The sequence below is a fragment of the Ictidomys tridecemlineatus genome, chromosome 5 (assembly GCF_052094955.1).
Source record: "Ictidomys tridecemlineatus isolate mIctTri1 chromosome 5, mIctTri1.hap1, whole genome shotgun sequence".
In the NCBI taxonomy this organism is placed as follows: Eukaryota; Metazoa; Chordata; class Mammalia; order Rodentia; family Sciuridae; genus Ictidomys; species Ictidomys tridecemlineatus.
Window position 1 is genome coordinate 95492494 of NC_135481.1, and position 17027 is coordinate 95509520.

Below are 17027 nucleotides of genomic sequence, written 5' to 3' on the forward strand. Positions count from 1 at the left end.
CCCAGGATGGCAGGAATCATACCCGTTTCTAGTATCTCCAACACTTAGCACACAGTACTTAGCAGGCATATCAAGGAGTAGTTACCAAGTGTATTCAACTGGAACTGAACCACACTCAGAAATACAAGAAGAGAATGACCATTGTTGCTGCTGTTCCTGGTTCCAGAGACGCATTCACCAAGATAAACCATGTAAAAGGCACTCCAGAAGATGGACTCGGAACTGAGCCCAGAGCCCACCATATCCACCCCTCTATGGTGGTCTCTGTGCCTCGGATACCCTTCTTGCCATTTCCACCCTGACCAAAAGCAGGTGAGTAAGAAGAGACGGGTTCAGGCCAGGTCTGCCCAAGGTCAAAATGGCAAGAGTTCAAAAATGCCAACACGTGTCCGGGGCCTACAGCCTTCCTAAGACTGTAGTCGCTGCACTGGTAGATCAACAGCACAGGAACAGCCTAGGGCCACTCTGCCTGTAGCCGTAGGCCCCCTCTCCTGGACAGCCAGTTTTAGTAAGGAGTTTGAATGCCGACAAGAGAGACTGGTTTTGCTTCATTCTTTCCCTGGTAGATTGGAGAAGCCCCATGATGCAGAGGAAGGGCCCATGCCTTCCGGAAGATGTCCCAACACCTGTCTGAGCCTGCTCCTCACCAAATGATAAAAGCATCGATAACACCTACCTTAGGGGACTGTCATGGGGAGTCACAGGTACTCAAGAGGAAGCTCTCTGTACCCAAGTCAACTTGGCAAATGTCAGCTGTTGGTTATTATAAATTAGCTGACTCACATGAGTCCTGGACCCGAGGCCAAAGGTATGACAAGGCACCCACCTTACCAGTCCAGGTGCCTCTTTGTCCCTCCAGCCGTGAGGGTGGAAACAGGCTTCTCTTTGATGTCCCTTTGGAATCCACCACAGGAGCTCCCTCGGGGCTCCTCCCCCACTTCCTTGCCCTCCTGACTAAGCTGACAGGCACCAGGGTCCCGTTCTAGGGCCAACACATTCAGCTCTGGAGCTCCACGTATGGAGGGAAGAGCAGAGCCTCATGAGACTTATGTTGTTTATCTCATTAGAACAGGAGGCACATAACTCAAAAGCCCGTGTGTGTGGAAGATGGAGGAGGGAGGAGGAGGAGGAGGATGGAGTCACAGCTGCTGTCAGGGAAATTAACCTTGAGGAGTGAGCCTGAGGCTAGGGGTGGATATGGAGGAGGGGAAGCAGGAGGCAGGAGACAAGAGGGGGGACCAGTCCTCCCTGGTAACCAAGGCCACGGCTACCCTTCCTTCACACACCCCACTGAGCAAACTGCTTTTCCGTTGCCTTCAGCCGCAACTCCACTGTCTGTGCAAAAGCACAGGACGACAGGGACAGAGAGGGAGAGAGAGGGACAGAAATGTGCACCCCCGCTGGGAGAACTAGTTCCACAGAAAATTTTGGTTTGAAAATCTGGGCTTGATTCCTAAATGGTCAGCAGACTCCAGACAAATATCTTGTGGTACACGTTGGTCAAGTTCAGCAGGTGGGTCCTGAGTTCTGAGCATCTGTGGCAGGCAAAGCATGAGCCATGGAAGATTCAGAAGATGAAATGGCATAGGAAAGAGAAGGAAGAATGATCTATGGAAGAAGAACAGCAAGTTCCTCTACCCCCAACCAGAGTTGGACTGTGGAAGTTCAAGTCCACTCGAGGGAAGGGCTCTCCCTGTAGCATCCCAGAGAGGTGAGTCCACAGCCGTCACAGAACCTTCCCCACAATGGACAACTCAGTACTCACAGGTCAGCCTGTGCCCCTGTTGGCCAACACTGATGATAGAGATTCGCTCGGCCCTCATTATGAATCAGAGTCTACCTTCCCGAGCGTAGGCCAATTTGTCCACCCTGTGTCCCAAGAGCACACAGGAATCCTCAGCACCCCAACTCTCCATCCCCTATATACACTCTGGAATTTGAAGAGGAGCCTAACAAGAAGCTTCAGAACTAGAAAGGAACGGGAATGGGGCAGAGAGGTAGTGACTCCACCTGCTTAGAGCCAGGTGACAAATTAAGAATCCAAATGCTGCTACCCTTCATCATCTGTCCCCAGATCCAGCCCATTCCATACAGGAATAGGGTGGCACAGGAAACTCCTCTCCAGGCCATCAGAGTCATTTTAACACCTCCTCCGTGTCTCACTCCCACCGTGTGTCACCACCATGGGTCATTAACAGCCTCCATGTTTATAAACAGATAATAACCCAAGCTGGGATTCTTCACCAAGACGGGGGCATGAGAACTGCATATGTCGTTACCGAACTTCAAACCATTGAACCAGAATATCAGAGACGCCAGTTGTCGTGGAGAAAACGCCCACACAGGGAACTTTGTACCAGATCGGATCTTACTTATATTTATATTCTCGGGGCTTGCCCAGCACATAATAGGTGCTGTCGGTGACTGTGACTGAAAACACCAATTTGAACCAACTCTACAGAGCTGAAGAGATGAGTCACAGGTAGGGCTTGAAGAGTGGGCAAGAGTATTTCACGAGCATTCACACTAGGGGCGTTTCCACGGAGCTCTGCCCTCTCCCCTTCTCTTGGCTTATCTAAGACTTGCCCTGACTTCAAGGGCCATCTCTTCAGTGAAGCCTTCCAGAACCATCCCCAGAATGACTGAAGTCTAGACCCATGACAGCACAGTCCAGGACTCAGCTGCCTCTCCGTCTGGCTCTCCACCCATCAGCCCTTCCTGCCTGCCCGCCCTCCACTCCCCCTGAGTAGCTGTCTTGCTGTACAATTCAATTCCAGTGTCTCTTGTGTCAAAATGGCCCTGGCAAGATGGACCTCTGCCTCTTCAGGTCCAGGGGTTCTCAAGCCCTCCATGGTCCCATCACATCCAAAGCCAACACAGTAACAATGGCTAACATTTACTGAGCTCTTACTCTGTGCAAGGTTAGCACCTCACATTCGTTCTTAACTCATCCTGGTGGGATCCCACGGGACCTTTAAAGGCTGAGAACAGGGGAGCTAATGGTGACCAAGTCACACAGCTCCTAAGAGGGGTCTAGTCCACAGCCCATGCACAGAATCTATCCATCCCCAACCTAAGTCCTCCCTGAGCCATCCCTTTGTTTGCCTAAAAATGACAGGATTGAAACTCAGAATCCTGCCCTTGTGGGAAAACAGTTCCCCACACCAAAGCCACCAGGAAAAGTCTCCAACCTACACACCCACCCCCACCAAACTCCTTCTCACGGAACTCATTTTTCCTCTCACAACACATCACATCGCATCACCCAATTCACCTACTATAATTACTCTGAGAAAAATGCACCTTGGTAATACAGAAGCATTGTAATAAGGCATATAATGTGTATGGAAAAGAAGGAAAACCACCAGGACACACTTTCTAAATTCATCAGAAGAATTTTTTAAAGGATAATAGGATTACAATATGAACTTAAAAGTTACTGGGTCTGACACCTACCCAATACAAGAATCTCCTCTATAATATCCCTGGCAAGTGCCCCCCACCTGGTTTTTCTGATTCAATAATCCTGGTTCTCACTTTGACATGAAGCAGCCTACTATGATGTTGAAAGATTCTGATGTTAGAAATATGCCTACCAGTCTCATCTGCTGCTGGTGGGAATGCAAAGGGCACGGTACCATGAGGAAGAATTTGGCACACCTAGCAATGCTACATAAGTATTTCCCTCTTTGATCTAGCAATTCCACTTCTGGGAATCTCTATCACAGATTCACATGCAAAAATATGAAAGTATGTATTCACTGTAGCCTATTTTATACTCTAAAAAGACTGGAAACAATCCAAATATCCATCTATAGGAGGCTGATTAAATAAGCAACAGGGTATACACACAATGGACTACTAAGGAGCTGTTGAGAGAGAAGGGGGGGAGGGATTAAGGAAGGCAGGCAAACCCATGGGAGGGAGGGAGGGAGGGAGAGGGAGGGAGGCAGGTGGGCACCTACTTTCTTTGGATCATGGGCTGCTATGATTTGGATATGCTTCAGTGTCTTCTCTAAAGTTTCATGTGCTAGAAGCTTGGTCCTCAGTGAGGTGAGGTTGAGAAGTGGTAGAACCTTTAAGAGCCAGGGTCTAGTGCAAGGTGGTTAGGTCACTGGGGACACCCTCAGAAAGATATGACATAGTTCTCATGGGACCCCAGTTAGTTCCTACAGGAACAGGTTCTTATAAAAAGCACTTCTAAATCTCAGTTTCTGACTTGCCATGTCATCTCTTCCTCTCCCACACTCTCCCACAATGATGTCCTCAGCTGTATTGTGATGAAGCTAGAAGTCCTCACCAGAGCTGAGTAGATGCTGACACCATTTTCTTGAATCTCCAGAACTGTCAGCTAAATAGACCTCTTTTGCTTATAAATACCCAGTCTTGGGTATTTTATTATATCAACAAAAAACAAACTAATGCATAGAAAGCTTCTGCATCTATTGCATCCCATTGACCTCTGCTTCCATCACTACACCTCCTGTCTGATCCTGACCTCCCACCCCACCTCCCTCTTATGAGGACCCTTGTGATTACATTGGGGCACCTAGATAATCCAGTATAACCTCACCATCTTGAGATTGTTAATTGAATCATATCTGCAAGGTTCCTTTTTATATGATGTAACATATGGATTAGAATGCAAATGTCAGGAAGGGAGAACATGATTTTGTTTATGATGATGTAGCTAAGCCCTTGTCCAGAGAAGCAAAGCAGTGGCCTGGGCGGGTTGGGGCACTGGTTACAAGCACAGACTGCAGCTGTGAAGCCTGCCATGCCAGTGGGGGCCTATTGCAGGGCAAGCCAGGACCAAGGATGGTGAGCACTGCAAACCCGAACCTCTGAGCATCCTCCATCCTAAGACCTGAAGACCTCTGCCTCCCAGTGACCCACACATGGCAGGAAAACTAAAGTGGCACAGACTGAATGGGATCACGGAGCTAACCAATAGTGTTGGTTGCTTTCCCAAACCCTGAGCATAAATGTAGACCAATAGCATTGACCCAAGTGCTTTATAAGTCTCTAGACTAGCACATTCACTTGGCAACTCCTATTGGGGACCTCTCTTGCTCTTGCAAAAGTTCTGTTTCTGCTCTTCACATAAGAATAAAACACAACTTTTCACTCTTGCCTTCCATTGTCCTATGAATTTCATTCTTTGGATTTGCAAGAACATGGAAAGAAGTCGATAGTAAGCTGCTGGAGTCTATTGCAATACTGCAGGGCACAGCTCGTGGTAAGAGCTGCAACACTGAGAGCTACAACATGCCACTCAGGGATAGTGGAGAAGAATCAGGCTTTGCAGGCTCAGCCCTCAGAGCTGAGGCCAGTACCCTGCTCTGATTAGCTGCTAAACTCGGCTTTCCCCATTTTGTGAGATGCAGAAGCTTGCAGTTTACACAGACTCCACCCACCAACAGAAGTAGAGAATGGAGTTTCATCTCAACTCCAGTTTCAATGATACAATTGTACAGTTGTTAATACTGTTCATGAAGTAAAATAATATCACGTAAAGGTTAACTGCGAGTAGTTAGAGGTGTATCCTATAAGCACTAAGCAATCACTTGAATAATGAAACGAGAGTTTCATTGAGATAAAATGGAATAATAAATTCAACTGGCTAGAAAGCAGAAACACATGAAAAGGAGAACAAATAGAATAAACAGAAAACAAAAAATTATAGATTTAAACCTAATTATAATAATAATTACATTAAATGTAAATGGTCTAAATAACCAATTTAAAATAGACTGTCAGATTACATTTAAAAAGCAAGACACAGCGGGGCATGGTGGCATACACTCGTAATCCTAACAACCCAGGAAGCTGAGTCAAGAGGTTCACAAGTTCAAAGCCAGCCTCGGCAACTTAGCAAGGCCTCTAAGCAACTTAGCAAGACCTTGTCTCAAAATAAAAATAAAAAGGGTCGGGGATGTAGCTCAGTGATTAAGTGCCCCTGGGTTTAATCCCTGGTTACCCACCCACTCCCCAAAAAAAGGAAGGAAAGAAAGAAACAAAAAAAATGGCAAGGCAGAACTATAGCCTGCAAAAAAAAAAATGCATCCTATTGTGATTCATGGTTTCATTGGTTCCAGTTCATAGCTGCTTAGCCCCATCTCTGTGGATTTGTGGTGAGTCAGAACATCGTGACAGGAAGTGTGTGGTGGAGCAGAAAGCAGACAGAAAGAAAGAGCTTCAGAAGGGACAAAATATAACCTTCAAAGGCAAACCTCCAGGTAGGCATGGTGGCGCATGCCTGCAATCCCAGCTACTGAAGAGGCTGAAGCAGGAGAATCCCAAGTTAGGAGCCAGCCCAATTTAACAAGATCCTGTCCCAAAACAAAATTTAAAAGGCTGAGAGTATAATTCAGGGGTAGAGCACTTGCCCAGCCTACAAAAGGCCCTAGGTTTGATGTGTAGTACTAGAGGGGAAAAAAACGATAGTTCAGGGGTGGAGTACTTGTTTGCATGAGGCCCTAATAAAACTTCAGCAACATGAACTCAGCAATATAGACAAAGGATAATGCATCATGACAAAGTGGGGTTTATTCCTAGGAACGCAATGTTAGTTTAACATCCAAAACCCAATCGATGTAACTCATCATATTAACAAACCACCAAAAAACCACAGGATACCTCAACAGAAATAGAAAATCCAACATCTATTCCTGATAAAAACTTTAAAACTAAAAATAGAAGGGAGATTCCTCAACTTGATAAGAAGATAACATATAGATAAACAACCTATAGATAACCTCATACTAAATAAAAGAAAGACTGCTTCACCCCTAAAGATCAGGAACAGCATAAGGATGTCCACTCTCTCCATTTTTGCATAGTATTGTACTAAATGGTCTAAACAGTGAAATAGACAAGGAAAGTAAATAAAAACCTTCCATATTACAAAGAAGTAATTTTCTTTATCCACTTACATGATCTACTATGTAGAAAATACTATGGAATCTTCAGAAAGCTATCAGATTTAAAGAGTTCAACAGGGTTGGAGGATATGAGATAAATATACAAAATCAATTGCATTTCTGTATGCAAGCAAATAAAAATTAGAAATTGAAATTTGTAAAATTCATTTACCAAAAAACATTAAGTAATGGGTAGAGCTCAGTAGTAGAGCACATGCCTAGCATCCAAAGCCCTGAGTTCAATCCCTTGTCAATTTTCCCCAGATGGATCTGTAGATTTAACACACTCCCAATCAAACTGCCAGCAGATTTTTTGTAGGAAATAATAATTTGTAAAATACACCTAGATGTGTGAAGCCTTAGAATAGTCAAAATAACTTATAGGAACAAGAACAAAGTTGGAGGTATAACATCACCTGATTTAAGATGGATTATAAAACTATAATAATCAAGATATTTTGATAAGAGTGTAAATATAAACAATAGATCAATGAAAGAAAACAAAGAATCCAAAAAGAGACCTACATACATGTGGACATCTAATTTTTGATAAAGGAAGTTCAGTGGAGAAAGGCTAGTCTTTTCAACAATTTATGAATACCCATCTGTAAAAAAAAAATAATAAAATAAACTAACTCCTACCTCACACCATATACAAAAATTAATTGAAAATACAAAGCTAAATAAAGGCTAAATTATAAAACTTATATGAAAAACAAAAGTAAGAGAAAACTCTTACCTTGTGTTAGGACAGTAATTTTTTAAGATATACCAAAAGCACACTTCATAAAATAACAAATTAATAAATTGGATGTCATCAAAATTGAAAATTCTGCTCCTTAAAAGAGAATGTAAAGGTAATGAAACTATAATACCCAGACAAACTGGGGGGAAATATTTGCAAAGCATATGTCAGATAAAGGTCTGATACCTAGAATACACAAAGAACTACTGAAATTTAACAATAAGAGAAACAGCTCAATTTAAAAATGGACAAAAGAACTGAGCCCTTTATCAGAGTATATATGAATGGATGGTATTATGGTTTAAATATGAAGTTCACCCAAAAAAAAAAAAAGGTCATGTATTAATGCAGGAGGTAAAATGATGAGATTATGAGAGTAGTAACCTAATCAGCAGGTTAACTCATTTGATGGATCCATTTGATGGATTATTGGGTATAAGTGTAAGCAGGTGGGGCATGACTGAAGGAAGTGGTCAGCATGGGTGTGCTTTGGGACCTATGTATTTTGTCCTTTGGTGCCCACGTGCGTGCTCCACCCCACCACCACCACCCCACCCACCACCCCACATATCACACCCTCCCACCATGATGTTCTGCCTACCCTCTGGTCTAGAGCAATGGAGTCAGCCAACCATGGACTGAACCTCTGAAACTGTGAACCCAAAATAAACTCTTCCTCCTCTAAGTTGTTCTTGTAGAAATGAAAGTCCATTAAAAAAAAAAGACTTATACACAAGCCCAGTAACTTTATTTACAACAGCCTAAAGCCTAGAAACAATCTAAATGCCCATCAACAGGTGAATGGATAAGCCAAGATACAGTCGTACAGTAAAAGAGCACTCAGCGTAAAAAGAAGTAAATTATTGATACATGCTAGAACCTGGAAGAATCTCGATATAATTAGACTAAGTGAAAGAAGCCAGATGCTCTTTTGCCCCCTCCAAAAGGACTATAGAGTGTATGATTCCAGCACAGAGATCAGGTCAGTAATTGGCTCAGGGGAAGAAGTAAGAGAGGGAGATGATTGCAAGAGATAAAAGAAACTGCCTTGAGTATGTGGCTATGTTCATTATCCTGGTTGTAGTGATAGTCTCCCAGGTATATACATTTCAAAACTTATCAAACCATACATATTAAATACATACTGTTTATCGTATATAATTATCCAGGTTGAGTATCCTTTGTCTGAAATGCTTGGAACCAGAGGTGTTTCAGGCCTGAGTTTTTCAGATTTTTTATTATTTATGGTGGACTTTATCAGTTGAGCATCACTAATCCAAAAATCAAAAAGGCTCTGAAAATCTAAAACTCAAAAGTTTGAATAATTTTTTTTAAATAAAAAATCAATTTCAGGAACTTTCGCTTCTGAAAACAAAGAGTAGATAAACTTTCCCATATTCCTCCCACTAGGTACAGTTAAATATCCCGGACGTTATTCCTGCAACAAACACCAGAAAATGCTGAAGTGAAGGAAACCAGCAGTCCAGCGGGGGGCCCTGGGACCTGAGGGACAACAGGGTGGGAGGTTCCCTGAATATTCTTTTTGCATCGTGTATCTAGGGCTGGGTCCTGGAAGTTGATAATCTGAAAACACCCACAAATGCAGGCCAAAAAGTGCCCCGAGAAAATCCTGCTCTTTCTCTCTCTCTAACTAAAAGCCCAGGAATGAGACCACGTCAAGCAGATAACCAGGGATCTCAAACCTCAGCAAAGGCCAAGAGAGAAGCTGACACCCCGAGGTGTTCGTTGGGGCCTAGAGGGAAGACTGAACCAGCAATGACAGTCACTCCTGCCCCAGTGGGGGGAGAGTCAACAGAGACCCAATGAAGAACCTGCAATTCCACACCCATCTACAGAACAAGGAGCACCTCCTCTTCCCCCACTAGCACAGCATCGGAGGAGGCCAACTAAAACAGAAGATTTAAATAACTTCTAGAGTCTCACAGCAAAACGGCTGAAATGTCCAGGACTCAATCAAAATCAGTCATCAGATGAAGACCGAGGAAAGACACAGACACCAACCACAAAACGATGCCGATGCTAGAACTAGCTCCTAAAAATCTTACAACAGTCGTCGTAAAAATGCCCCAACAAACGACTGTGAACACGCGCAACAAAAGTGAAATATATAAAGTCTCCACAAAGAAATAGAACAGACAAAAGGCTGGGGTCGTGGCTCAGTGGTAGAGCGCTCGCCTAGCACGTGGAAGGCACTGGGTTCCATCCTCAGCACCACATAAAAATAAATAAATAAAATAAAGGTATTGTGTCCATCTACCAACTAAAAATATTAAAAAGAAAGAAAAGAAATAGAAAGAAGAACCAAATGGAAATTCAGGAACCGAAAAATAGTAACAAAAAATAAATACAATAAAAGCTCTGACATTTGTTGTGTTTGAATCCCAGAAGGAGAGAAAAAATAGGGTAGCTTTGAAGACATATACAAGGAAATATTCAGTAAAGATTTCCCAAATGTGGCAAATAGATATATATCATATAGACATATGTGTGTGTGTGTGTGTATGTGTGTGTGTGTGTTTACAAAGCTGAATAAATTTCAAACAGGGTAAAGCCAAAAAAATCTGTGGCAAGACACATCAAAATCAAATTTGGCTCACAAGCAGGTGGCACTTACCCATAATGCCAGATACTCAGGAGGCTGAGATAGGAGGATGGCAAGTTTGAGGCCAGCCTAAGCAATTTTGTGAGGCCCTGTCTCAAAATAAAAATAAAGGGCTAGAATGTAGACAAGTGCTGAGTTAAATCCCCAGGAAATATTGAATACAATGAGAAGAGTTGTGGAGAGCAGGCTGTGCCCTGCTCTGAGTTACTCCATGATGAATAGAACAGTAGTTTTTAGGCTGTGCCTAACTCTGGGTTATTCCATTTTATAACACAGTAGTTTGTCATGATTCACTCCATTCTGAATCCAAGCGCTGAGGTCGAATGACTCTACACTTTGTACAAGTAAACAATCACCATCTGCCTAGCACAACCATAAGGCACAAACTGATACATGAATTAATTGTGCTAATAAAAATGACCACCTGTGAACTTGCCAAATGAATCAGAAGCACATGGCTGCATGGGCATATCAGACTCATATCAGAAATATGTTAGGCCCATGAGTTATCCAACACCCCAGATCACCCAATGAAGCCAATCCGTCACCTAAGGTCCATAAAAGGAGGAGCACCCCAATACTGAACATGGTGACACTGACCCCATCGCCTGGTCACTCATCAGGAGCCTCACCAAGGAAAGTCACCACCGGGATGAACCTCCAAATCTCTATCCTTAAACCTCAGCAAAGCACAGCCTAAGCCATGGGCAGAAGAACTACCCGCGATGGCCATGTACAGCCCACTCCAAGCTGACACTCTGAAACTACCACCATCTGTCTCAACCCTGTCCTAGAATAAGTTCCCGCACTCTGACAGTTCTGGGCCCTCAACAAGTTCTTCCGCTGGTTTATAATCTTATCCGACCACAGTGACCCTTTGCATTCGGTATTTGTCTGCTTTTTGCCCTAACTCAGTTCAACCTCCTGAATCCCTGTGGTCATCTTAACCTGCAGAGGGCCATTACCAAGTAGGAATGACGCATCGAAATTTCCTTGCCAAGCGTACCCCATGCTGCTTAAGAGGACATTTGATGGAACATTGCATGCATGCTTTAATAAGGTGACCTTGCTCAAGGACCAAGGCGGATCCGGGTTTAGAGCTGATCAGGTTTGAGGAAGTAACAGGCTCCTTGAGTTTAAGGCATTGCCAGTTTAAGATAATGGGTTTTAGGGAAATTGGAAGTTGAAGATTATTGCTGGGATTAGGGTGTTCCTGCTGCTTGTTCCCGTTGAGTTCTCGTGAGATTAAAATGGGATTTGGAGATAGCCTCGTGGAGTAGGTGAATTGTGCGGGAGACGGAGAACGCGATTGTCCCTGGACCTGTGTGGAGGCGGTGTGAGAGCGGGAATAAAGAATTGCTGTTTGAACCTACAAAGCTGTGGTGCCTCCTGATCTTGTGCCCAATCAAGACATAGGCCTTTGCATTAACCCTTTCTTTTTTTTTTTTTGGCAGGGAGTACCAAGCATTGATCCCTGCGGTACTTAACCACTGAGCCCCATTCCCAGCCCCCTTTTTTTTATACTTTGAGAGACGTTTTCACTAAAGCTGCTTTAGGGCCTCACTAAATTGCTAAGACTGGCTTTGAACTTCCCATCCTCCTACCTCAGCTTCCTGAGCCATTTGGGATGACATGCATGAACCATCACACCCAGCTATTCAGGATTTTTTTGGGGGATGTGGGAGAAAGGAGACCCAAAATGAAAATTACTAAGTATAAACTGTGTAAAACTGAATTGAATGGGAAATATCAGTATAATTTCATAATGTTTTCCTGCTTCAGAAAAGAAAAATATTTCCTAATTCTGCCCACTCAGAAGACCTAGAAACAATGACCATCTCAGAAGCAATGAACGAATACCACAGTCCTTGGTCTCACATAACACTTCCTACACAAAGCAACTGGGGTTTCTTAGAGAAATTGTTGATTCAGGTCTGCGGCAGGAAGTACACAGGTGACCTGGAAACATTTTGTCCAGATACTAGGGGAGCTAGGAGGCTATCAGAAACTTACTGGGAATGTGTCAAAATACCAGCACTGGCGCAAACCCCTACTGGGCAAAGATGGGACACCATAAGCATCCATCAGAAGAAAGGCAGCCGTGGATTCAAGCACATCAAATATGCGTAAGTCTGAGTTCTCGGAGGTGCTCAAAATAACTTTATTGATCACCTTTGGAGACTACCAGGGAGCCTACTCATTATTCTGAATACAGGTAAATAAAGGGAAAATCGGTTATTCTGATTTTCTTATGTCAACTATACTTCCTAATAGCCAAAAAAATTTTAATGAGGGGATGTTTTTTCTTTATAGAAGCTGTAGTGCTAATAAATGAAGAAAATAACAATGGCCTCGAATCAAATGTCACCTTTTTGCAACTCTTAATGGGATAAGGAATCTAGACAATTATCACCGAGGGCTGCTAACATCAGAAAAGAGAGATAACCAGACCATCTGAGCCTCCTGATGAAAGTACACAATACTCACTTAGGAATTGTTCTTGCCAAAAAAAAAAAAGAAGAAGAAGAAGAAGAAAGAAAGAAAGAAAGAAATTGAGCTTGAATAAGACTCTAGACCTAATTACCAATTCACGGGAATAACACCATAGGGATGCCATCAGCAAACCCAGGTTCTGGGAAACCCTACAGTGCAAACAACCCAGTTTCTTCAACAATTAACACGCAAAGAGGAAGAAGAGATAGAAACAGAAACCTTCACATTTTAAGAAATTTAAAAGACATGTCAACCAATCGCGGCGTAGGGATTCTACTTGGATCCTGATTTAAATAGAGAAAGAAAATGAATGTTGACCAAATAATTGATGATATGAAAGTATCATTGAAATTTCAAAGCAATTGTAGGTTAGTTTGAGGTTTTTAAGTCCTTAACATTTAGAGATACATTCTAAAAAAGATTGTGGATGAAATAATAATGTCCCACATTTTCTTCAAAATAATCTGAAGTCGGAGAAGAAAGTGGCAGGTGTGTATAAATGAAATGAAACTGGCCATTTTAGTTGATCTTTGGGATACATGGAGATCCATTTTTATCATTCTCTTCATTTTTATATGGGTGTAAAATTTTTCAAAATAAAGGTTTTTTTTTAGATGTACCCATATAAAGCCAGAAAATTGCATTCCTGTATTGCCTCCCTAATCTCCAAAAATGGGTCTTTCTTTTGTTCTCTGGAGCCTGAAGACTAGCGTCATGGTAATAATAATACAGTAATATCAACAATAATATCCTGCACTTCTGGAACACATACCATGTCATGAGTTTTCTCTGAACCTTTTCATTGAATCCCGATAAAACCCTGAGCAGTAAATATTAACGTTATCCACCTTTTACAGAGAAGGAACTTGAGGGTCAGAGAGTTGGTGACAAGTGAAGCCTCCCATCCATATATGACTACAGATTTTCAACTCGGTAACCACACCGAGGATGAAAGACGAAGGTTGCTCTTGTGTACTCTTGTTACCTTCTTTCTCCCCCCAGCCCCCCAGCCTCCATGGCCCACACCACCCTTGTCCCCTTCCTTGGAACACATTCCAAGAGCTATGAAAGCAGCTGAGTGTCTTGGAAGCGGGTGCACCTTATCTCTGGACTCCCAGAAGCTCAGGCCTTCCTCCCTCCAGCCTAAGAACCCACGTGCAAGCACGTCCCAGAAGTGGCACCGCTCACCTGGACCTCGGTGCCTCTTCTCCATCCAGATGTAGCAGTTGTTCTGGGCCACCCCCGTCTGCGAGTCCAGGAAGGGGAGACGCACGCTGCGCTCCGCACACAGCCGCGAGTTGTAACTCCGGCAGTGCTCGATGGCTTCCTTGTAGAATTGGTCCCCGAGCCTGCAGGGAGATAGTAAACAGAGGAGTGAAGCCAAGAAACACACCCCGAGGGAAACGGGTGTCCCCCACTTCCCTCTCTGGGAAGCCTCTGCTGTCTTAATGATCAAAGGCAAAGAAGGTAACAGCATCGGGTCTCTACCACATTCTACTTCCCATCCCAAATCTACCAGGTAACTTAGAAACCCCTTGCGCATAGAGCAAAGGGTCCCAAGAATAGCCAGGAGCAAAAATTGCCAGTCCCTGCTGTAGCAGGCATGAGATGCAGCTCCAGATGGAGGTAGCTCTGGAACTACTTTCTGTATGAGGCCTATAGGACCTCTAGCTTCTAGAGCCTTCTCTCCAGTGTCTCCCATTAGCCACATTTTGTTCTCAGGAGTCCCCAACAAAAGCACTCTGGGTGAACCCAAACCACCAGCAAAGATACCCAGATTCCTACTGCAATAGTAGAGAAATGCTCTCCATAAACAAAAACCAGAGGGACAGAGAAAACAGCCTATAAAAGTAAGGAGTATTTATTATTATAAGGAGAAGGAGGTGGAAAGAGACAAGCACCGATCTTTTTAAACCACATAGTTAAATGACTTTCCCTAATAGAAAACAAAAGAAGCATTTCAAATAGTATTTGAACTCAAAATAATTCAACCCCCAGAGTTGGAGACACAAGTAGGAGACCTTTATGGTTTGCAGGAGTGGTTATCTGATAAAGCACAGTAAATTTTATGTTCCTGAATATTTGGTATCCTTGGACACCTGGCAATGCTGCTAACTTAAAGATAGTGTCCTTTTCAAAGACCCAAAATATAACACCGATATAAATTGATCAAATGTAAAACAAACAATCAGTGAAATTAAATACCTAACAAATAAAACACAGACACGCCGTAGAAACTAATAAATGTCCCAAGGAAATGCAAACGTAATAACATGACCTCTGCCAGGTCAACTTGAGCCTCTGGGAGGGGGAGAGGGGCAGAAAGGAGAGGAGTCACAGGAATTGCAGGGGCAGAGGGAGAATCCAGTAGCTCATTTGGAAGCAACATATGAATGTCCCTTTGTTGTGGCGGTTTGTAGATTTGAGGAAGCCAAAATCTTGGAGAGAAAGTCTTTGAGTTAAAAATAATATATTTCTTCACCAAAATATTCAGAGAGATAAAGTAAAGTTGGGGATTGGGCTGGTTTGGATCTGTCATGTCCCCAAAAGGCTCATGTGCTGAAGGCACTCATGTTCAGAGGTGGGGCTTTGGGAAAGAATGGATCATGAGAGCTCTGACCTCACCAGTGGATTAATCCACTGATAGATTCATATAATTTGATGGCATTAATAAGAGGTGGGGCCTAGTTGGAGGAAATGGGTTAGGGACTAGGGGATGCCTTAGAAGGGTATATCTTATCCCCCAGTCTCCCCCTTCCCCCACCTTCTCCCTCCTTCCTGGCCATGAGGTGACAGCTTCTCTCTGCCACACCCTTCCACCATGATGTACTACCTCAGCACAGACCTCGAAACAGTGCCGCCAGCCAACCATGAACTGAAACCTCTGAAACTGTGAGCCAAATAAATCTTTCCTCCTCTCAGTTGATTTTCCCAAGTATTTTGTCACAGTGATGAAATGCTGACTAATACAAGGGGTTTTTTTGCCAATTTTTTAAATTGTGGCACCAAACACATAAACTTCACCATCTTAACCGTTTTTCAGTGCACAGCTCAGTGGCATCAAGGACATTCATAGTCCCTTCATCGCCAGAATTTTTTTCTTTTTTTGCAAAACTGAAACTATATTCCCATTAAACAATAACTTCCTTAACCTCTCTTTTCCTCAGCCCTAGGAGACACCATCCTACTTTCTGTCTCTATGATTTTGACTACGCTAAGTGCCTCATAGAAGTCGTCTACATAAGAGGTATACAGTATTTGTCTTTTTGAGATGGGCATGTTTCACTTAGTGTAATATCTTCAAAGTTCATCATGTCATAGCATATGTCAGAATTTCTTTCCTCTTAAAACTGAATAACATTCCTGTGTGTGTGTGTGTGTGTGTGTGTGTATTCGTTGGTCAATGGACCCCTGGATTGGTTCCATATTTTAACCATCATGAATAACATTACAATGAACTTGAGTGCACGAATGTCTCTTCAAGCCCCTGCTTTTGGCTCTATGGGGTATAGACCCAGGAGTGGAATTGCTAGGTCACAGGGTAATGTCTATTCTAAAGTTTTTGAAGAACACCTGTACTGATGTTCATAGTGGTCGCACCATATTACAATCCCACCAACTGGGCACTATTGTCCCAACTGGTTGCACATCTTCAGCACCACTTTTTAGAAATCAAAATTTGTAACAGTCCTTTTTATACTATTTTTTTTAAAGTCATGAGTCAGATTCTAGCAAAGAATTCAAAGAAAATATCTTATAATGGGAGAATATGACCATAGACACTTCTGAGACATCATTTGGAAATTTATTATTGCATCTTAAAAATTTTTTTTAAAAAACCCTCTGAAGATGATCACCCTCATAGGGACAGCAGAGCAAGCTCAGAAAGTATCCTTACAAAATCAAACTATCATCAACATATAATAGTCACACAGCTGGAAATAAGTTGGTGAGGGGAGATGAAACCTAGGAAGATGCTATAAAACGGGCCCGGCTCAGTGGAACATGCCTGTAATCCCAGAGCCTCAGGAGGCTGAGTCAGGAGGATCACAAGTCCAAAGCCAGCCTCACCAACTTAGCAAGACCCTAAGTAGCTCAGTGACACCGTGTCTCTAAATAGAATATAATTAGGACTGGGGTTATGGTTCAGTGGTCAACTGCCCCTGAGTTCAACCCTGGGTACCCCACCAAAAAAGGGCTTGGGATGTAGCTTAGTGGTTAAGTGCCCCTGAATTCAATCAAT

At 43.1% G+C, this 17027-nt stretch overlaps 1 protein-coding gene across 6 annotated transcripts in view; it reads right to left on the reverse strand.

The window, feature by feature from the left end:
- The window catches only part of Dpf3 (double PHD fingers 3), a 259655-nt gene that overhangs the window by 138671 nt on the left and 103957 nt on the right, over positions 1-17027 (reverse strand). For all 6 annotated transcript variants that reach the window (XR_002483520.3, XR_002483521.3, XM_005321197.4 and 3 more), the window contains exon 2: positions 13973-14133. Coding sequence is in view for 4 of the 6 variants with exons in the window: in XM_005321197.4 (XP_005321254.1) it covers positions 13973-14133 (161 nt within the window). In the remaining 2 variants the exon portion in view is untranslated. The remainder of the gene's footprint in view (positions 1-13972; positions 14134-17027) is intronic.